This window comes from Canis lupus, chromosome Y (genome assembly GCF_048164855.1).
Source record: "Canis lupus baileyi chromosome Y, mCanLup2.hap1, whole genome shotgun sequence".
NCBI classification, from domain to species: Eukaryota; Metazoa; Chordata; class Mammalia; order Carnivora; family Canidae; genus Canis; species Canis lupus.
Window position 1 is genome coordinate 7,497,606 of NC_132877.1, and position 22,879 is coordinate 7,520,484.

The window sequence follows — 22,879 nt, forward strand, 5'->3', positions numbered from 1 at the left end:
ACTAAAACCAGGGCAGGAAGAAATAGAAATAGAAAATTTGAACAGACTGACAACCAGCAGTGAAACAATAAATAATTAAAAAAATCCAAAGGATCAAATGGCTTCCCAGGTGAATTCTACCAGATACTTAGAGAAGGGTTACTACCTGTTCCTCCAAAATTTTCCATCCAAAATATAGAATAGGAAGGAAAGATTACAAATTTGCTGCATGAGGTCAGCATTATCCTGATAACAAAATCAGATAAAGACATTAAAAAAAAAAACTATAGGCCATTATTTAACCTCTGATAAACATACATCAAAAACCTCTGATAAACATACATCAAAAATAGGGCGATGACGGAACCCGGAAGGAGGGGAGAGACGGGGTGAGAGAGCCGGGAGAGGCTGGTGGGCGGGTGGTGGCAGCAGCGGTGGCAGCTAGGGGTGAGCGTCTGGCGGATGTTTTGCGGAAGGCCAGCGCCACGCTCCCGCCGACCTCCTGGCCCCTTCACTGGCTCCCAGGGCGCGCGGCCGGGTGGGCGAGGCCGGGCGAGGGTCTCCGCAGGCCGTGCGTGGGGAGCCGCCCGCTGGCCTTGGGCCGGGCGAGGGGCCTGCAGACGCCCTGCCCCGCTCCCTCTTCTGCCGCTGGGAGCTGCTGGCGGCGGGAGAGGGGAGCGCGGGGCCGGGTGCGGGAGGGCAGGGATGGGGTTGGGGTGGTGGCGGGGGAGGCTGCGGGCCGCCATGGACCACAAGGAGGAGCTGGACCAGTGTAAGCAGCTGAACGAGAACCAAGTGTGCACGCTGTGCGAAAAGGCTAAGGAAATTTTATCAAAAGAATCAAATGTGCAAGAGGTTCGTTGTCCTATAACCGTATGCAGAGATGTGCATAGTCAATTTTATGATCTTATGAAATTCTTTAGAATTGGTGGAAAATCAGAAACTATCTGTTCATGGGCGACTATGTAGACAGAGGCTATTACTCAGTGGAGACTGACTCTTCTTGTGGCATTAAAGGGGCGTTATCCAGAACACATTACAATATTGAGAGGAAACCACGGAAGCCGACAAACTATCCAAGTATATGGCTTTTACGATGAATGTTCTATGAAAGTATGGAAATGCCAATGTTTGGAAATATTTCACAGATCTATTTGATTATCTTCCACTTACGGGTTTAGTAGATGGACGTATATTCTGCCTCCACGGTGGCCTCTCTCCATCCATAGATACACTGGATCATATCAGAGCTTTGGATCGTTTATAAAAAGTTCCACATGAGGGCCCAATGTGTGATCTGTTGTGGTCAGATCCAGATGATCGTGGTGGGTGGGGTATTTCACCTCGTGGTGCTGGCTACACATTTGGACAAGACATTTCTGAAACATTTAACCACCCCAGTGGTCTCACTGGTTTCTCCAGCTCACCAACTTGTAATGGAGGGATACAATTGGTGTCATGATCGGAATATGGTTACCATTTTCAGTGCACCCATTCCATGCTATCATGGAATTAGATGACACTTTAAAATATTCCTTCCTTCAGTTTGACCCAGCACCTCGTGGTGGAGAGCCTCATGTTACCTGGCGCACCCCAGACTACTTCCTGTAAATTTCTCCTGGGAAAAACATGCCTTTGTATGTGGAAGTATACCTGGCTTTTAAATATATATATATATTTAAAAACAAAACAAAAGCAACAGTAATGTATGTGTTTCTGTAACAAATTGGGATCTGTCTTGGCATTAAACCATATCATGGACCAAAATGTGCCATACTAATGATGAACATTTAGCACAATTTGAGACTGAAATTTAGTACACTATGTTCTAGATTGGTCAGTCTTAACAGTTTGCTTGCTGTGTTTGTAGTAACCATTTTCCTCTGGACTGTTAAAACAAAAAAGGTAACTAACTCCTTCATCTCCTTTTGCACTTATTTGGAAATTTTAGTTATAGTGTTTAACTGGCATGGATTGATAGACTTGGAGTTTTATTTTTAAGAAAAATTCACAAGGTAACTTCCATTTAATCCATTACCCTTTATTTTATTGAAGTGTATAGTTAAATTAACTGAAGAAAAGATTCTTGAGAGTATGTTGTCATAACATTTTAAAAGGTTTCCCTTCATTTAAACTAAATTACTGTTTTATGTTGATCTGCATATTTTTGTGTATTTGTCATTACATCCTATTTGGTGTACTGAGCAAATAAACTTTACATTTTAAACAAAACAAAAATACCTCTAAAATATTAGCAAATTGAATTTAGCAATACATTTAAAAAGTCATTTATCACAGTCAACCAGGGGAGGGGACAAGATGGCGGTAGAGTAGGGTCCCCAAGTCACCTGTCCCCACCAAATTACCTAGATAACTTTCATATCATCCTGAAAACCTGCGAATTCAGCCTGAGATTTGAAGAGAGAAGAGCTAGAATGCTACAGTGAATAGAGTTCGCGCTTCTATCAAGGTAGGAAGACGGAGGAAAAAAAGAAACAAAAGGCATCTGAGGGGGAGGGGCCCCGCGAGGAGCCAGGCTAAGTTCGCGGCGAGTACCCCCAGGACAGGAAAGCCCATCCGGGAGAAGCAGGAGTTTCACCAATCTTAAGCGCAGAAAGGCGCTGGTGGGGAGTTAGAGCAGGACCCCAGGAAGGGTCCTGAGGGCGGGGATGCCCTCAGGCTCCTTGGGACACTAACAGACACCTGCGCCCTGGGGAGAGCGCGCCACACCCCGTGGCGGAGCTCCCGAAACGGCTGCAGCGAGCGCACGGCTGGACCGGGAGCAGCTCGGAGGCGGCTCTGGCAGAGGCTCCGTGCAGATGGGGCTGCCCGGCCCTGGGAGCAGCTCGGAGGGGCTCGGGCAGAGGCTCCGCACAGAGAGAGCTGCGCAGCCTGGAGCGCGATTCCAGTGGGGCAGGCCTGGGAGCACAGGGCCCCGGGGACACAGCCCAAGATCCAGCATTCCTCCGGATAGGCAGAAGCCAAGAGGGCAGAGGACAGCAAGGACACTCCTGCCGCTGGGAGCCCCCCGCCCCCGGAGCATCCAGGCCCCTGCAGATTTGAGAGCTCCGGTAGTTGCTGCAGGAGCTGACTCTAGGGCTAGAGAGCTGGCTGCCGCCACTGTTATTGTTCCTTCTGGGGCAAGGGATAAACAAGCCTCCCAGTGGCCTCACAGGATAAACAGGGTAAAACAACTCCCACTGAGCCCTGCACCAGGCAGGGGCGGAGCAGCTCCCCCAGGTGCTCACACCTGATCGTCAGCACAGCAGGCCCCTCCGCCAGAAGACCAGCTAGACGGACATGGGAAAATCAGGTATTGACCAAACAGCACTGGAAAGTTCCAGGGGAAGTCGAGGGATTTACAGTATATAGAATCAAGTGATACTCCCCGTTGTTTTTATTTTGTTTGATTCCCCCCTTTTTCTTCTCTTTTTTTCCTTTTTTCCTTTTGTTTTCTTTTTTCTCTTCTCTCCTCTCTTTTTCTCCTTTTCCCAGTACAACTTGTTTTTGACCACTCTGCACTGAGCAAAATGACTAGAAGGAAGAACTCACCACAAAAGAAAGAATCAGAAACAATCCTCTTTCCCACAGAGTTACAAAATTTGGATTACAATTCAATGTCAGATAGCCAGTTCAGAAGCACTATAATAAACCTACTGGTGGCTCTAGAAAACATAAATTCCTGACTGCAGAATTTAGATCTAATCAGGCAGAAATTACAAATCAATTAAATGAGATACAATCCAAACTAGAGGTCCTAACGACGAGGGTCAACGAGGTAGAAGAATGAGTGAGTGACATATAAGAAAGTTGATGGCAAGGAAGGAAGCTGAGGAAAAAAGAGAAAAACAATTAAAAGATCATGAGGATAGATTAAGGGAATTAAATGACAGCCTCAGAAAGAAAAACCTATGTTTAATTGGGGTTCCTGAGGGTGCCGAAAGGGCCAGAGGGCCAGAATATGTATTTGAACAAATCACAGCTGAAAACTTTCCTAATCTGGGAAGGGAAACAGGCATTCAGATCCAGGAAATAGAGAGATACCCCCCCCCCCCCAATCAATAAAAATGGCTCAACCCCTCAACATTTAATAGTGAAGCTTGCAAATTCCAAAGATAAAGAGAAGATCCTTAAAGCAGCAAGAGACAAGAAATCTATAACTTTTTGGGAAGAAATATTAGATTAACAGTAGACCTCTCCACAGAGACCTGGAAGGCCAGAAAGGGCTGGCAGGATATATTCATGGTCCTAAATGAGAATAACATGCAGCCAAGAATACTTTATCCAGCAAGGCTCTCAATCAGAATAGAAGGAGAGATAAAGAGCTTCCAAGATAGGCAGAAACTGAAAGAATAAGTGACCATGAAGCCAGCTCTGCCAAGAAATTCTATGGGGGATTCTGTAATAGAGGAAGTCCACGGGAACAATCCACAAAAACAGGGACTGAATAGGTATCATGATGACACTAAATTCTTATCTTTCAATAGTAACTCTGAACATGAATGGGCTCAATAACCCCATCAAAAGGCACAGGGTTTCAGACTGGATAAAAAAGAAGACCTATCTATTTGCTGTCTACAAGAGACTCATTTTAGACATAAGGACACCTACAGCCTGAAAATAAAAGGTTGGAGTACCATGTACCATTCAAATGGTCCTGAAAAGAAAGCAGGAGTATCCTTATATCCGATAAACTGAAGTTTATCTCAGACTGTAATGAGAGATGAAGAGGGACACTATATCATACTTAAAGGATCTATCCAACAAGAGGACCTAACAGTCATCAATATTTAGGCCCTGAATGTGGGAGCTGCCAAGCATATCAATTAATAACCAAAATTAAGACATACTTAGATAATAATACACTTATACTTGGTGACTTCAATGTAGCGCTTTCTACAATCGATAGGTCTGCTAAGCACATCTCCACAGAAGCAAGAGCTTCTTTATTTTTATTTTATTTTATTTTATTTTTTTAAACAAGAGCTTTAAATGATATGCTGGACCAGATGGATTTCACAGATATTTATAGACCTTTACATCCAAATGCAACTGAATACACATTCTTCTCAAGTGCACATGGAACTTTCTCCGGGATAGACCACATACTGGGTCACAAATCAGGTCTCAATTGATAACCAAACGATTGGGATTGTCCCCTGCATATTTTCAGATCATAATGCTTTGAAATTAGAACTAAATCACAAGAAGAAGTTTGGAAGGATTTCAAACACATGGAGGTTAAGGACCATCCTGCTAAAAGATGAAAGGGTAAAGCAGGAAATTAGAGAAGAATTAAAAAGATTTATGGAAACTAATGAGAATAAAGATACAACCATTCAAAATCTTTGGGATACAGAGAAAAAGCAATCCTGAGAGGGAAATACATCACAATACAAGCATCCATCCAAAAACTGGAAAGAACTCAAATACAAAAACTAACTTTGCACTTAAAGGAGCTGGAGAAAAAAGAGCAAATAGATCCTACACCCAGCAGAAGAAGAGAGTTAATAAAGTTTCGAGCAGACTCCATGAAATAGAGACCAGAACTGTGGAACAGATCAACAAAACCAGGAGTTGGTTCTTTGAAAGAATTAATAAGATAGATAAACCATTAGCCAGCCTTATTAAAAAGAAGAGAGAGAAGACTCCATCAAATCATGAATGAGAAAGGAGAGATCACTACCAACACCAAGGAAATACAAACGATTTAAAAAAAACATATTATGAACAGCTATACGCCAATAAATTAGGCAATCTAGAAGAAATGGATGCATTCCTGGAAAGCCACAAACTACCAAAACTGGATCAGGAAGAAATAGAAAACCTGAACAGGCCAATAACCAGGGAGGAAATTGAAGCAGTCATCAAAAACCTCCCAAGACCAAAGTCCAGGGCCAGATGGCTTCCCAGGGGAATTCTATCAAATGTTTAAAGAAGAAACAATACCTATTCTACTAGAGCTGTTCTGAAAGATAGAAAGGGATGGAATACTTCCAAATTCGTTCTCTGAGGCCACCATCACCTTAATTCCAAAACCAGACAAAGACCCCACCAAAAAGGAGAACTATAGACCAATATCCCTGATGAACATGGATGGGAAGAACTCAAATACAAAAGCTAACCTTGCACCTACAGGAGCTGGAGAAAAAACAGCAAATAGATCCTACATCCAGCAGAAGAAGAGAGTTAATAAAGATTTGAGTGGAGCTCAATGAAATAGAGACCAGAAGAATTGTGGAACAAGAGATCAACAACAGCAGGAGTTGGTTCTTTGAAAGAATTAATAAGATAGATAAACCATTAGCCAGCCTTATCAAAAAGAAGAGAGAAAATACTCAAATTAATCACAGTCAACCTAGGATTTATTCCTAGGATAAAGATGTGTGATCCACAATATCATTCAGTGTGATCATCACATCAATAAAATAAGGAATAAAAAAGCATATGATGTTTTCAATAGATACAGAAAAAGCATATGACAAAGTGCAACATCTGGTCATGATAAAAACCCAACAAAATGAGTTTAGAGGGCATATACTTAAAAATAATAAAGGCCATCTATGAAAGATAATATCTTACTGTGTCAGAAACCGAGAACTTTTCTCCTGTAAGGAACATGACAGGGATGTCTGCATGCACCACTGTTCTTCCATGTAGTACTAGAAGTCCTAGTTCTAGCAATTAGGTAAGCAAAAGGAATAGAAGGCATCTAAACTGATATGGAAAAGTAAAACTTTCACTATTTTGCCAATGACGTGATGCTATATGTACACTATGAAAAACTATTGGAACTGATAAATGAATTCATAAGATTGAGGATCAAAAGCAATGTGCAGAGATCCGTTGCATTTCTATTACAAATAGTGAAGCAGCAAAAAGAAATTAAGAAAACAGTCCTATTTACATTTGTGCCAAAAACTGTAAGATACCTTGGAGTAAACCAAACCAAGGGGGTAAAAGATTTGTGCTCTGAAAACTATAGAACACTTATGAAAGAAATTGTGGAAAAGGGGAAATGAAAAAACATTCCATGCTTGTGACTTGGGAGAACATTGTTAATATGCTCATATTGTAATTCCCATCAACAACAGCATTATTCACATAACAATCAATTTTAATTTTAAAAAATATTTTATTTATTTGTTTATTTGAGAAAGAGTACTCACCGGGCTTCTGCATGAGGGGCAGGGTGGGGGAGAGGCAGAGGGAGAAGCAGACTCTCTCCTGAAGAGGGAGCCTGAGGTCCAGAATAATGCCAGGACCCCAGATCATGCCCTGAGCTGAAGGCAGATGCTCAACCAATGAGCCATCCAGGCATCCCTAGTGTACCAATTTCTCTGTATATGTCTCCTGAGGCAAGGGAATTAAGAATAAAAAATGAGCTGTGTGAGTACATCTAAACAAAGCCTTTTACACAGCAAAGAAAATAATCAACAAAACTAAAAAGTAACATAATAATGGAAGAAGAGATTTGCAAATGACATATCCAATAAAGGATTAATGTACCAAATATAATGATGCTATGCAACTCAACACCCAAACACCAAATAATTAAAATAAAAGATGGGCAGAAATAATGAATAGACATTACTCCAAAGAGGGTATCTGGACACGTGTGGCCAACGGTGAAATGAAAGAGGTTTAATATTGCTAATCACCAGGAAAATGCAAATCAAAACCACATTGAGATATATCACCTCATACTTGTCAGAATGACTAAAACCAAAAACACAAATAGTGAGTGTTGGCAGTTATGTTGGAACAATAGAAACCCTTTTGCATTGCTAATAGGAATGTAAAATGATGCAAGTACTGTGGAACACAATATGGAGCTTCTTCCAAAAATTAAAACAATGGAAATACCATGCATTCCAACAATTGCACTACTGGGTGTTTACCCAATATGGATACAATGAGAGCGATCCAAAGGAGAGCCTGCACTCCACCTTTATTGCAGCATCATTTGGATTAGAATAGCCAAATTATGAATGTAGCTTAAGATCCATGAATGAATGGATAAAGAAGTTTTGTAATATATAAATAAAATTTTGGAATTGTATTTGGCAATGAAAAAGAACAAAATCTTGCAATTTTTAATAATGTGGATGGAATTAGAGTGTATTACTCTAAGCAAAATAAACTAGTCAGAGAAAGACAAATACTATATAATTTCACTCATTATGAAAAAAAGACCCAAAGGAAAAGAAATAGACAACTCCAAAAACAGACTCGTAAATATAAAGAACCATCAGTCTCATCAGGAGAGATCTGGACAGATGGGTGAAATAGAAGGGATGAGGAATACAATTTACTGTGATGAGCATTGAGTAATGTGTAAAATTGTTCAATCACTATATTGTATACCCAAAACTAATATAACCTTGTGTGGTAATGACACTGGAAGTGAAATGGAATAAGTAAGAAAGCTTTAGGACTATGTGTTATCTTTTAGCTAGATATCCATCAGAAGCAAATAACAGTAGGGGCACCTTGCTGGGTCAGTTTGGTGGAGTATGTGACTTTTGATTTCAGTATTGTCAGTTCAAATCTGATGTTAGATGTAAATATTAAATAAAAATAAAATCTTTAAAAACGGCATCAACAACAAAACAAACATATCAGAATAAAAATGTTGGTCTTTCAAATCAGTTTGCTTGTGGAAGAAACCTGGAAGGAATTGCCTTTCTCAACAACTACTGGATGCTGATATATTAGTCTAGAACTATCTTAACAAAAACTTTATATTTTGTTTCAATTTCATAGCAGAAGTCAGCAGAATGTTTGCATATCTCGGTGCCCCTATACATGCATGTCCTCCATATAATCCTGGACTAGAGGGGCACATTGGTGACAGTTCATGAACTTCATTAGTACGTCATTATCATCCAAAGTCCACATCTTAATGTTAGGGTTTATTTTGGTATTGTGTAGGTTTGGCCAGATGTATACTAGGAATCCATCATTACAGTACCACAATATTTTCAATGCTCTAAAAATCCACTACAGTCTTTCTGTTCCCTTTTGTGACAGCCCCATAAATCCACTGCAGTCTTTCTGTTCCCTTTTGTGACAGCCCCATCAGCAATGAATGAGAATTTGTTATGTCCCACATCATCACCACCATCTGGTGGTGTCATTTTTATGGATTTCAGCCCTTCTGGTTGGTGTGTGGTTGTATCTCATTGTTTTCAATTGCATTTCCCTGATGATTCAGAGTATGAAACGTCTATTCATGTGCTTATTTGCCACCTGCACATCTTGTTCAGTGAGGTGTCTGTTAAGGCTTTTGCCTTGAGTTGTTTGTTGTTTTATTGTTGAGTCTTAAGTGTTTGTGTCTAGACCTTTTTTTTTGTTTTTTGTTTTGTTTTGTTTTGTTTTTTTTTGCATATGGATGCTCAGTAGTTCAGCACTATTTATTGAAAAAACTGTTGTCTTTTGTCTTTGCCAGTGTTCAGCTAACTCAATTTGTAAGGGTGTATCCTTGGCTGTGTTGCTCTACTGATCTGTCTTCTTTCAGCAATATCACACTACCTTAATTACTATGGTTTGATACTAAGTCTCGAAGTCTGGGAGTGTCAGTCTTCTGGGTTTGTTGGTCCCTTCAATTTTGTGTTTGTTATTCTGAGTCTTTTGCTTCTCCATATAAACTTGGGATCAGTTCCTTGATATACACAGAATAAATCTCTGGGATTTTGATTAGAATAACACTGAATATATATAAATCAAGTTTTAAAGAACTGACATCTTGACAATTTATGAACATGAAATAATTCTATTTGCTAAGTTGTATGGTTCTGTTCAGCAGAGTTTTGTAGTTCTCCTTGTATAGATTTTGTACAAGTTTTGTTAGATGTATTCGTAAGTATTTTGTATTTTGTAGTGTCATATAAATGACATTTTACTTTAATTTTAAATCCCGCTTGTTTATTAATAGCATGTAGAGAAGCAGTTAAATTCTTGTCTATTAACTTTTTTTTTTTTTTAGGCTTTTCAGGATATTCAACAAATACTAAGTATGACCCACTTCAGATTAAAGCAGAGATAGCAAGTCATCGGGAGAGGGTGAGTAAAAAGAGTTTTTATTTTACAACTAGAAGCCCTGTGTGTTTTGGTTTGGTTTGGTTTACTTTTTATTGATGATACATGATAAGGAAGGGCTCCCAAACCGTATCTTTTTTTAGGGGTTCTGGGAGAGAAACTGTTGAGGTCAGCGGAGTCTTTTTTTTTTTTTTTTTTTTTTTTTTTAGGATATGAGTCAAGTCCATTTATTTCCTTTTTTTTTTAATAATAAATTTATTTTTTATTGGTGTTCAATTTGCCAACATACAGAATAACACCCAGTGCTCATCCCGTCAAGTGCCCCCCTCAGTGCCCGTCAGCCATTCACCTCCACCCCCTGCCCTCCTCCCCTTCCACCACCCCTAGTTCGTTTCCCAGAGTTAGGAGTCTTTTTTTTATTTATTTATTTATTTATTTATTTATTTATTTATTTATTTATTTATTTATTTTTTATTGGTGTTCAATTTACTAACATACAGAATAACACCCAGTGCCCGTCACCCATTCACTCCCACCCCCCGCCCTCCTCCCCTTCTACCACCCCTAGTTCGTTTCCCAGAGTTAGCAGTCTTTACGTTCTGTCTCCCTTTCTGATATTTCCTACACATTTCTTCTCCCTTCCCTTATTTTCCCTTTCACTATTATTTATATTCCCCAAATGAATGAGAACATATAATGTTTGTCCTTCTCCGACTGACTTACTTCACTCAGCATAATACCCTCCAGTTCCATCCACGTTGAAGCAAATGGTGGGTATTTGTCATTTCTAATAGCTGAGTAATATTCCATTGTATACATAAACCACATCTTCTTTATCCATTCATCTTTCGTTGGACACCGAGGCTCCTTCCACAGTTTGGCTATCGTGGCCATTGCTGCTAGAAACATCGGGGTGCAGGTGTCCCGGCGTTTCATTGCATTTGTATCTTTGGGGTAAATCCCCAACAGTGCAATTGCTGGGTCGTAGGGCAGGTCTATTTTTAACTGTTTGAGGAACCTCCACACAGTTTTCCAGAGTGGCTGCACCAGTTCACATTCCCACCAACAGTGTAAGAGGGTTCCCTTTTCTCCGCATCCTCTCCAACATTTGTTGTTTCCTGCCTTGTTAATTTTCCCCATTCTCACTGGTGTGAGGTGGTATCTCATTGTAGTTTTGATTTGTATTTCCCTGATGGCAAGTGATGCAGAGCATTTTCTCATATGCATGTTGGCCATGTCTATGTCTTCCTCCGTGAGATTTCTGTTCATGTCTTTTGCCCATTTCATGATTGGATTGTTTGTTTCTTTGGTGTTGAGTTTAATAAGTTCTTTATAGATCTTGGAAACTAGCCCTTTATCTGATATGTCATTTGCAAATATCTTCTCCCATTCTGTAGGTTGTCTTTGAGTTTTGTTGACTGTATCTTTTGCTGTGCAAAAGCTTCTTATCTTGATGAAGTCCCAATAGTTCATTTTTGCTTTTGTTTCTTTTGCCTTCGTGGATGTATCTTGCAAGAAGTTACTATGGCCGAGTTCAAAAAGGGTGTTGCCTGTGTTCTTCTCTAGGATTTTGATGGAATCTTGTCTCACATTTAGATCTTTCATCCATTTTGAGTTTATCTTTGTGTATGGTGAAAGAGAGTGGTCTAGTTTCATTCTTCTGCATGTGGATGTCCAATTTTCCCAGCACCATTTATTGAAGAGACTGTCTTTCTTCCAATGGATAGTCTTTCCTCCTTTATCGAATATTAGTTGCCCATAAAGTTCAGGGTCCACTTCTGGATTCTCTATTCTGTTCCACTGATCTATGTGTCTGTTTTTGTGCCAGTACCACACTGTCTTGATGACCACAGCTTTGTAGTACAACCTGAAATCTGGCATTGTGATGCCCCCAGATATGGTTTTCTTTTTTAAAATTCCCCTGGCTATTCGGGGTAGAGTTAGGAGTCTTTATGTTCTGTCTCCCTTTCTGATATTTCCTACCCATTTCTTCTCAAGGTCAGGTGATTCTTAGTGTGTTGGGCATGACCGTGTGTGTGTGTGTGTGTGTGTGTGTGTAACATCACTGAACATGGTTCATTTAATTCCTTTAATAGGAAGAGAAATGTTTCTCTTGACTTTATATCTCTCAGTGTTTAATGGGGCAAGATTCACTTCCATTCGAAAATATTTCGTGATATTATAGCTTGACTTCAGAGGGATGCTTCTGTATATTAGTGGGATACTAGCCTTGATCCTTGGCAGCTTTGGCATCTGCTGATCTTCCCTGGTTGCTGTATTCCTAGGGAAATCTTTCCTGTGGTGGCATTTGACCAGATGGTTCTGATGCTCCTTCCCCAGTGACACTGGATTCATTATGTGCTACCGTGTTTCATCCTTTCAGCTACTTGTCTTGATTGTAGGGGAAGGAGGAGGACAGTTTTGTGGCATTTGCAACAGAGCATACAGTATCTTGGAAGTGTGGCCTCCTCCTCTGGTGTCTTATTCCTGAAACCAGAATGTCTCTTTTAGTGCAGTGGTTCCCAGAATCTAGTGCACCTGAGAACACCTGGGGAGTTGATTGAATAAGTGAGCTGCCAGGCCCAGCCTCTGAGTTTTAACATAAACCTGAAGTGGCTGCCAAAATCATTTGAAGTAAGAGCTCCAGATGATTGTGAGGAACTTTCCCTAGTGGGACGGTAAACTTTTAGCAACAGTGTTTCACATGTGGGATCTAAGTAGTTAAGTAAAGGAAGGTGAAAAAAAGTATTACATAGTTTGCTGATTGTAATGTGTAAATCACTGACTTTAAGGAAAGTAGTGAGTTCTGCACAGGTAGGAATCTGGGACTGTTACTAATCTGTTACTAATCTGGGATTTTCTATTTTAAGCGAGGCACTTCTTCCAGAATGGCTGTTATATATGCCCATGGATGGAAGTTCACGGAGAGGTTAGATAATCTGGTGCATTGTAAGCTAATCAGGAACTTGGATGACAGTGCTAAAAAAATCATCTTTACAGCTTTTTTTTTTTTTTTTGAAAAAAAAAAAGTAATTTGTCTTTAGCTTTCCAGATTAAAACAAGAGCTGACCCAGATGAAGCAAGAACTCCAGCACAAGGAGAAGGGGGTGGAGACCCTGCAAGAGTGAGTTGCCTGTGAGAAGAGAAGGGGCACTTTTTCTGATTGCCTCTTGGGTTGACGTGTATGGTACCTGGGCTTGTGTTCCAAAGCTTCATGGGTGTTCACTTGTATGCTTGTATTTATGCTCGTTTTTTCTCAATCCTAAACCTCTGAATTTTCTTTTCCTTGGAGATGCTCATTACTTTAAATGGAATATAAATTATTTTTATTTTTATATTGATGCTCATTCCCTATTGCATTATAATTGATGTATATGTAAATAAAGCTGTATAATCATTATTAAATTAAGCTTAAGTTATTTGAAATTAAAATTTAAAACGAACTCTCCATTGTCATAGCCAAATCTCTAGTGCTCTGTAGCCACATGTGGTCAATTCAGTCATTGTTCAACTTAGCATAATTGAGATAGCCTGTGATTGTACTACTGGCTGCCCTGCACTGTAGGAGATTTCACAGTATTTTCTGGCTTCTCCCCACTAGAGGCCAGTAGTGCCTAACATATATATACGTATGTAACCAAAAATACACACCAACAGTGACATATCTCTTGGATTTCACAAAAGTTGAGAACCATAGTGCTAGTGGCCACTGAATTGAACAGCAGAGATAATATAACATTAACATCATCACACAACATTCTATTGGATAATAAGGTATATAGGATTTCTTCCTGACAAAGATTTTTGAAAAAATTTTTACAGAACCAGAAAAGATGCTACTTTCTCCCTAAGGGTTTGGGAATGGATTTCTTATAGTTTGTGAGTTAGCAAAGTTAATGGACAAAAATTATTTTGGACAAAAAATGGTTAAAAAGTTAATGGACAAAAAATTATAGCATTGGTCTTAAGAAAATTGATTGTAAATAGAGAATGGAGTCATTGTCTATTTGGGACCTGTCTTTACTTCCTGAACTTGGGAATATGATTCACATTTTTGTGCCATATTTTCTCCTCCATTTGTAAAAGTTGTTGACTTGGATAGAGTATTATACGTAGTCAGTCTTGAATAATTGATAGTAATCCATGTGGTTACTTCCCTTTCTTTCTTTCCTTACTTTCTGCACTCCTTCCCTCCCTTCCTCCCCCTTTCTTTCTCTTTTTTCTTTTCTTTCTTTCCCCTTCCTTTTTCCCTTCCCTTCCCCCCTTCCTTCTTTTTTGAGAATAGGATTGTACAGTGTTATATATATGATATCTTCTTTATCAATTCATTTATCAATGAGAATGTAGGTTTCTTCCATAAAATGGTTATTATATGTAAGGCTCAAATAAATATAGTGGTGCATATATCTTTCAGACTGTTACTTTCATTTTCTTTGGGTAAATATCCAGTAGTGGAAAATTTAATTTATTACTTTAATAAATTCTACATTTTTCTATATTTTTAATTCTATATTTTTCACTTTAATTCTATATTTTAATTCTTTTTTTTAAAGATTTTATTTATTTATTCATAGAGACACAGCTATAGAGAGAGAGGCAGAGACACAGGCAGAGGGAGGAGCAGGCTCCATGCAGGGAGCCTGATGTGGGACTCGATCCCAGGTCTCCAGGATCACCCCCTGAGCTGCAGGCGGCGCTAAACCACTGCGCCACTGGGGCTGCCCTATATTTTAATTCTATATTTTTCAAAGAATTAATAGTTTTTAAATATAATTTAATTAGTTTATTCTTAAAAATCACATATATATATTTTTTACATTTTTATTTAAATTCTAGTTAGGTAACATATAGTGCAATATTAGTTTCTGGAGTAGAATTTAATGATTCATCACTTACATACAACACCCCATGCTCATCCCAACAAGCGCCCTCCCTCCTTAATGCCCATTACCCGTGCAGGCTATCCACCCTCCTGCCTCTCTCAATCAATCTTCAGTTTGTTTTATATAGTTAAGAGTCTCTTATGGTTTGTTTTTCTCTCTCTCTTTTTCCCCATTCCCATATATTCATCTGTTTTGTTTCTTAAATCCATATGTGAGTAAAATCATATAGTTTTAGTCATTCTTTGACTTATTTTGCTTAGCATAATACCATCTAGTTCCATCAACATCATTGCAAATGGCAAGATTTCATTCTTTTGATGGCTGAGTAATATTCCCCTGTATCTATATACTACATCTTTCTTATCCATTCATCTGTCAACAGACATCTGGGCTCTCTCCATAGTTTTGGCTAGTAGGGACATTGCTCCTATAAACATTGGGGTGCATGCAGCTGCTTTTGGATCACTATATTTGTAACTTTAGGGGTAAATACCTAGTAGTTACGTTGCTAGGTCATAGAGTAGTTCTATTTTCATCCTTTGAAGAACCTCCATACTGTTTTCCGGAGTGGCTGCACCAGTTTGCATTTCCACCAGCAGTATAAGAGAGGTCCCCTTTCTCTGCATCCTCACTAATGTCTGTTGTTTCCTAAATTGTTTATTTTACCTATTCTGACAGGTGTGAGGTGGCATCTCATTGTGATTTTGGTTTGTATTTCTGTGATGCTGAGTATATTGAGAATTTTTTCATGTGTCTTTTGGCCATTTGTATCTCTTCTTTAAAGAAATGTCTGCTTATGTATCTTCCCGTTTTTTTCTTTCTTTTGTTTTTTTAATCTTCCCATTTCTTGACTAGATTATTTGTATTTGGGTATTGAGTTTGATAAGTTCATTATAGATTTTGGATATTAGTATTTTATCCGATAAGATATTTGCAAATATCACCTCTCATTCTGGAGGTTGCCTTTAGTTTGGTTGACTGTTTCCTTAGCTGTGCAAAAGTTTTTTTTATCCCAGTTATATCCCCAGCTATTCAGTTTTGCTCTCTCTTGATATGTGTATCAAGAACTTGCTGCAGCTAAGGTCAAAAAAGGTTGCTGCCTCTGTTTTCCTTCGGGATATTCATGGATTTCTGGTCTTCGTCCATTTTGAGTTGACTACTATTTCTGGTGTAAGACAAGAAGAGTCCAGTGTCATTCTTCTGCATATGGATATCAGTCCAGTCTTCCCACAACCATTTGTGGAGGAGACTGTCTTTTCCATTGGATCTTCTTTTGTGCTTTTTGAGGATTAATTAACCATCAAGTTGAATGTGTTGCTAACTCAGTAAGGAAGAGGATCAGTGCCGATGTAAGGGGCCTTGATGTGAACCTCACACTGTCCGTCTTACTGGCTGTGTGACCTTGAGCAAATCACCTAACCTTCACCAACCTGCTGGAAGATATGGAGGAGGGAAAGGTAAAAACTGCTTTGTGTACTAGATTTTTTTTTTTTTTTTTTTTACACTGTGCCTTAGTCCATTCAGGCTGCAATAACAGTACCAGCTGTGTGGCTTATACACTGAAACTTATTTCTTAAAGTTCTAGAGGCTGGAAGCCCAAGATTATGGTGCCAGCATAGTTGGTTTCTGTGCCTGGTGAAAGCCAGCTTTCCAGTTCTTAAATAGCCATCTTCTCATTGTGTCCTCTGATAATGGAAGAGGCAGGGAAGAAAGCCTGGGAGCTCCCTTTTTTAAGAGCACTGATCCATTCATGAGGGATTCTCCCTCATAACCTCATCATCTCCGAAAGGCCCTATTACCTAACATCATCATCCTGGGAATTAGGATCCCAGTATGTGAACAGGGTGGAAGGACATAAACAGATCATAGCACGCTGTATAATAACTTATGTTTTCTTCAACTTTTGTTGAGTGGGTATCATTTTCCTGTCATTTTATTTCAGATGTATAAGCACTCTTTTGGGTTCTTAATTAAAAAAAAAGAAAAAACAGTTCTTTTACAGTCATAGATGTTATGATTTTCTTTATGAAATGGAATATATTGGTATTTTAGAAAACCCCAAATGCTGACCACATCTGAATTTGTCCTAAGTTCTACAGGGAATTTGAGGAAAGGGACAACACTCCCAAAGAAACAAATTTTGCAGATGTAAAGAAAGAGGTTTCTTACCCTTTGAAGTTTTTATTAGATGAAAATTTATCATAGTTGAAAATTGGAAGTGGTTTCTGTGAAACATTGCTTGCCTGTATAAAAGTATATGAGCCCAACCATGAATGTAGTGAGCATGGGCATGCTTATGGTATGAAGGGGCATTGCTGCGCTTGGTGATCCAGTGCAGACTTGAGAACTGGGGGACATGGATTTGAATCCTGGCAGCTCTGCTATATCTTACCTTGTCATCTTAGGCCACATAGTTCATCTCTCTGAGCCTCAGGTGTTTTCTTATAAAATCTGAAAGGTTATGCTTATCCCATAAAGTTGTTGAGGGGATTCCAGGAGGTGCCAAACACAAATTGTGTATCCAGACCCTGGAACCTTAATAGGGGCTTGATATATCAAACTATTTTAATGTATTATTTATATAACATAATTATATAATATAATCAAAGAATATATATAATATAAAATGTCTGTATAAGGTCATATTTGAATGATAATCCTTTTGTATGAGCATTGTACTATATAACAAAGATACAATATAAAATATAATAGTACTTTATTACTATTAATATATATTATATAGAATATATTATATAACATATTACTTAGAATATAGCATATATTCTAATATAGCATATATACCTAACTTTTTTTGAATTTTATTTTACTTTTTTATTTAAGTTCAACTTAGTTAACATATGGTATATTAATAGTTTCAGAAGTAGAATTTAGTAATTCAACAGCTATGTATAACACCCAGTGCTTATTAGCATGCTCCTCAAAGTCCATCACCCAGTTATCCCATTTCCACAACCACCTCCCCTTCAGCAGTCCTGTTTGTTCCCTTTGGTTAAAAGTCTCTTATGATTTGCCTTAATCTGTTTTAATCTTACTTTCCCTTCCTCTTGTCCATGTTCACCAGCTTTCTTTCTGAACTTCCTTCCACACATGAGTGAAATCATATGGCATTTGTCATTTTCTGGCCGACTTCTTTCATTTAGCAGAAGGTACTTGAGTTCCATCCTGTTGTTGTAAATGGCAAGACCTCATTCTCTTCTGATGGTCAAGTCATCTAATCTATGTTACAGCTTCTTTATCCATTCACCTGCCAGTGGACCTCTGGGCTCTCTCCATAGTTTGGCTATGGTGGACACTGGGGTGCAGGTGCCCCTTCAGATCACTACGTCTGTATCCTTTGGGTAAATGCCCAGAAGTGCGCCTGCTGGGAAGTAGGGTTGTTCTCTTCTTAGCCCTCTGAAGCACATCTATACTGTTTCCTAGGGTGGCCACCCTACTTTGCATTCCTGAGTACGTCATTTGGGCCACTGTAACCTGTGTGAGGTGGCATCTCTTTGTGGTTCGGATGTGTATTTTTCCACACTGATGAGGGAGGTAGAGCATTTCCTCTTGTGTCTAGTAGCCATTTGTTTGTCTTTGCCCAATCCTTGGCTGGAGTTCCTGGGTTTTAGATGTCGAGTTGGAGAAGTTCCTTACAGATTTTGGATTCTAGCCTGTGATCTGATGTGTCATTTGTGAATATCTTCTCCCATTCCACAGGTTGCCTTTCAGTTTGGCTGATTATTTCCTTTGCTGTGCCCAAGACTTTTCTCCCAATGCCGTCTCAAGCATTCCACTTTGCCTTTGTTTCCCTTGCCTCTGGAAGACGTGGGTGCCGCCCAGGTCAAAGAGGGTGCTGCCTGCCTTTCCCTCTAGTATGTTGATGGGTTCAGTGTCACATTTAGATCTTTCATCCATTGTGAGTGGATTTCTGTGTCTGGTGAAAAGAGAGGGGTCCAATGTCATTCTTCTCCACATGGATGTCAGTCCAGTCTTCCCACCACTAGTTGTAGAGGAGCCTCTTTTGTCCATGGGATATCTTCTCCTGCTCTGTCAAAGATGACCTGTGCATCAGTCTAGAAGCCCATTTTTGGGTTTTCTATTCTGTCTTGTTGCTTGATGTATGTGTCTTTGTGCCAGTACCATACTGTGTCAAGGATGATAGGTTTGTCATACAGCTTGAGGCCCAGAATTATGATGCCTCCTGCATTGCTGTTCTCTTGCAACATTCCCTTGACTCTCCCTGCACATATTAGGTAAGTGTTTGTTCTAGCTGTATGAAGAATGCTGGTGTGACCTTGATAGGATTACCTTCTTGGCTATGACTAGTCATTTAGACATTTGAACAGTCTTTGTTCTTCCAGTCCATGAGCAAGCATATAATGTTCTTCCATTTCTTTGTGTTTTCCTCAGTTTCTTTCATAAGTGTTCTGGACTTTTCAGAGTACACATCTTTGACCTCTTTGCTTAGGTTTACTCCTAGGTAATAATTGATAACTATTTTATTTATTTATTTATTTATTTATTTATTTATTTATTTATTTATTTTTAAAGATTTTATTTATTTATTCATGATAGTCACACAGAGAGAGAGAGAGAGAGGCAGAGACACAAGCAGAGGGAGAAGCAGGCTCCATGCACTGGGAGCCCGATGTGGGACTCGATCCCGGGTCTCCAGGATCGCACCCTGGGCCAAAGGCAGGCGCCAAACCGCTGCGCCACCCAGGGATCCCTGATAACTATTTTAAAATAACAGTATTCTCTCTGAAATAGTAGGACTGCAAGAACATGTTCCCTAGTAGCTTTCACACTTTATATTTTTATTTATTTATTTTATTTTTTAATTTTTAAAGATTTTATTTATTCATTCATGAGAGACACAGAGAGAATGAGAGAGAGAGAGAGAGAGAGAGAAAGAGGCAGAGACACAGGCAGAGGGAGAAGCAGGCTCCATGCAGGGAGCCCGACATGGGACTCGATCCCAGGTCTCCAGGATCAGGCCCTGGGCAGAAGGCAGTGCTAACCCGCTGAGCCACCTGGGCTGCCCGCTTTCACACTTTTTAAACAGTGGAATCTTTTTCCCTTTCCTTTCTTGCAAATAACATCACCTTTGGAACCAAAGTGTCTGTGACAGAACAAAGGGGATGTGCTTGCTGAAGCAGGGTTTAAGGTTTCCAAGCTCTTAGAAGGCTCTACCATTAGCTGCTCTGGCTTTCCTTCCGGTCTTCCTGGGCTCTCAGCCAATCTAGGCTAATATGTGTTTTCTTTAAGGTCTCGGATCCACCTGGGTAGAACTACGGCCAGAGCGCAGGTCTTGGTCTTGAGGTTGAACTATCATTCTACTAGGTGCTCTGCAATTTCCACTGATGAATTACAGGACTTCTGATCACTCTCCCTGAGAGGACATACGGCCTGTTTTTTTTTGTTTTTTGTTTTTTAAATCTCTGTAGCAGCATTCCCATTATAGAACCTGGAGCCAGACTGCTTGTCCGTCCCTGGGTTTTATTGGTGGTCATGCTTATCTTTATTGCTACTAAAAGCTGTAAGGAAATCCTAACACTTTGGTATAAACCTGGAGCTGATATGCATAGTGGCTCGCATTATGACCTTAACACTGGCTATTTGATTAGCTTTCATTTTCAAGCAGTTGAAAAAGTTTTGTTCAATCAGGTGGAGTTTAATTTCTTCATATGGTATTGGTGTTAAATGATGATCTATTGCTGTATATTTCATTTCTGGAGGAGCAGTAGACCTGCTTAGCAAAGGTGCGGTCATTGACTATTACAGAGGAAACAGACATCCTTGGCCTTGGGTGTTTTGTCTGAAAGTCTGCAGACTTCATTAGAGTAATAAAATTAAACGATACAAATTAATTAAGATTAAATTATGCGTGTGTGTGTGTGTGTGTGTGTGTGTGTCTTTATCGGGGGATAAATAAAAGGAGACATAATTACATAAATAAGTTCAGATTGTTCATGAAGAAACGTTGGACCACTTCTTTGGCAGAGGTAGTGCTGTGAGGTGGATGTTCTTTTACTTCTCCCTTTCATTAGAGACTCCTATTGTCTATAGAGCAGTGTAAATGGAAAACCACATGTGCTTTCCTTTTATTTTTGTTTTCTGATGTCCTATGTCTTCATGTTACCGAATTCCTGGATCAAGAGCCTGTACAAGAGATCTCATTCCTAGCCTGACATCTAGATTGGAGATGGACCACAATTCCATCTTTATTTCTGATGTTGCTTTGTCGTTGTATAATGAATGATACTGTATCACAGAACTCTTTCTACTCTAAGTTGTCTGGGTATTAGAAATGTATTAAAAACCTGGAGCTCAGTCTAATTATAACCATTCTATAATATGCGCACACTCAAAATAATTAGTGTATGCAAAGAGGCTTTTTCAAACTAGTGTTTCTAGGACTTCACTGACAGATTAATAAGTCTCCTGGTTGCATCTGCGGAGACTCTGTAGAGACTGTGCATCTCTCAGGGACCCAGATAATTCTGGTGAGCAGCTGGGTTTGGGAACCTCACTGCAAGTGTGGCTTGGAGTTCAGAGACTTCTCCAGGTGGCAGAGTTAACTTGCATGAGATCTAAGACTAGGAGTTCTTTCTGGACTTCTGGTTCCATGCCTTTTCCACCATGCTCTTCAGCTACCCAGGTGCTTCCTGTATAGAGTTACATTGGGTTACATTGATTTTGTTGTAAGGTTGTGCTGGGTAAGAAAATACAGGGTGGACTCCTTCTAGATACTGCAGTTGACGTGTATAAGTCTGTAAGGGATGAATGCTGGTAGTGAGGAACAAAGCCAATCATTTTGGTGGAAGTAGGTCTGCTTTTGAAGGGATGGTGTTAAAGTTTTCAGGATGATTAAGAGTTAGTATGCCTACTGCTTCCATTGTCACTATGGCTCTCAATTTTTCATGGCCACCAGGTGCTGGTTTTGTTCTAGGAACTTCTGAATCATCATTCAGAAGTAATTTACTCAAAAATAATAAATGTCAAGGCTTACCACTTCATTCATTTACATGAACTGTTGAATAAAAGAGCTGATGTAGGGATTTAGTGAAACAAAAAATATGCCCACAGTGCAAGTTTTAATTCATGCTCTGTTTATTTTGTTTAACTCTATGGTTAAAAATACATGTACTTTTAATAAGAATATATTGAAATAAAAAATAAAATAAACAAAAACCCTGTTTTGTAGGAACAAAGTAACAGGTGTTAAACATTTAAGTCTATAACTGATCCATTTTGGAAGAATAATCATGTGACTAGGCCATGTTATCCCTTATTTGGGATGTAAGGGTGTCATTATTGAATGTGTGGGTACCCATGATATACCTGCCTCCATTCCATGAAAGAGGAGTCAGGACCATTTTTCATAAATATAGCATTTGTAGCTGAGGCAGTCACAGCAAAGCTATTGAGCTCTGAAGCCTGATTCTAAAGGGAGTGAATGGTTTCCTGCTCTTCTTGTTTGTCCTTCTGTCATTCCAGGGGTGCTGATGGCTTAGATCAACTCTGGGGTGAGTATCAGAGTTGATGACTTCTTTACTTTGTTTCCCATGAGTTTGTAGATCTAGCATTGTCCTGATTATGATTATAATCACTGCTAATGTTACTTGTGTGCTCCTGACATTTTCTCGTTAAATGGGGAAAATGTTAAACATTAAACTGACGATCTCATTGTAATGATGGAGTGTCACTGGTATAACCAGCATGATGGGATGCTTTCGTGAGTGGAAAATAAGGGAGTTTGGACTGGGAGTTAAGGATCCAGATTTTCTGGTCACATGGAGGAACCATTTTAGCACCGAACATATGTCAAGTGGCAGATCTGGAATCTGAAAAGGATGCTAATGGATTTTCAGTGAAGGAGTTCATGCCATTTGTGGACCAAGGTATTCCAATCTCTTTAGCCTTGAGGGCTTCCAGGGCTCCAGACCTAGATAGGGGAGGTGAGCAAAGGGTTG

The 22,879-nt window shown here is 39.5% G+C and overlaps 1 protein-coding gene and 1 pseudogene across 12 annotated transcripts in view; both read left to right on the top strand.

Moving 5' to 3' along the window:
* The window catches only part of LOC140629100 (protein WWC3-like), a 253,207-nt gene that overhangs the window by 143,003 nt on the left and 87,325 nt on the right, over positions 1-22,879 (top strand). For all 12 annotated transcript variants that reach the window (XR_012026979.1, XM_072818541.1, XM_072818543.1 and 9 more), the window contains 2 exons: positions 9,968-10,044; positions 13,065-13,144. Coding sequence is in view for 11 of the 12 variants with exons in the window: in XM_072818541.1 (XP_072674642.1) it covers positions 9,968-10,044; positions 13,065-13,144 (157 nt within the window). In the remaining variant the exon portion in view is untranslated. The remainder of the gene's footprint in view (positions 1-9,967; positions 10,045-13,064; positions 13,145-22,879) is intronic.
* Positions 719-2,159, top strand: LOC140629130 (serine/threonine-protein phosphatase 2A catalytic subunit beta isoform pseudogene; annotated as a pseudogene).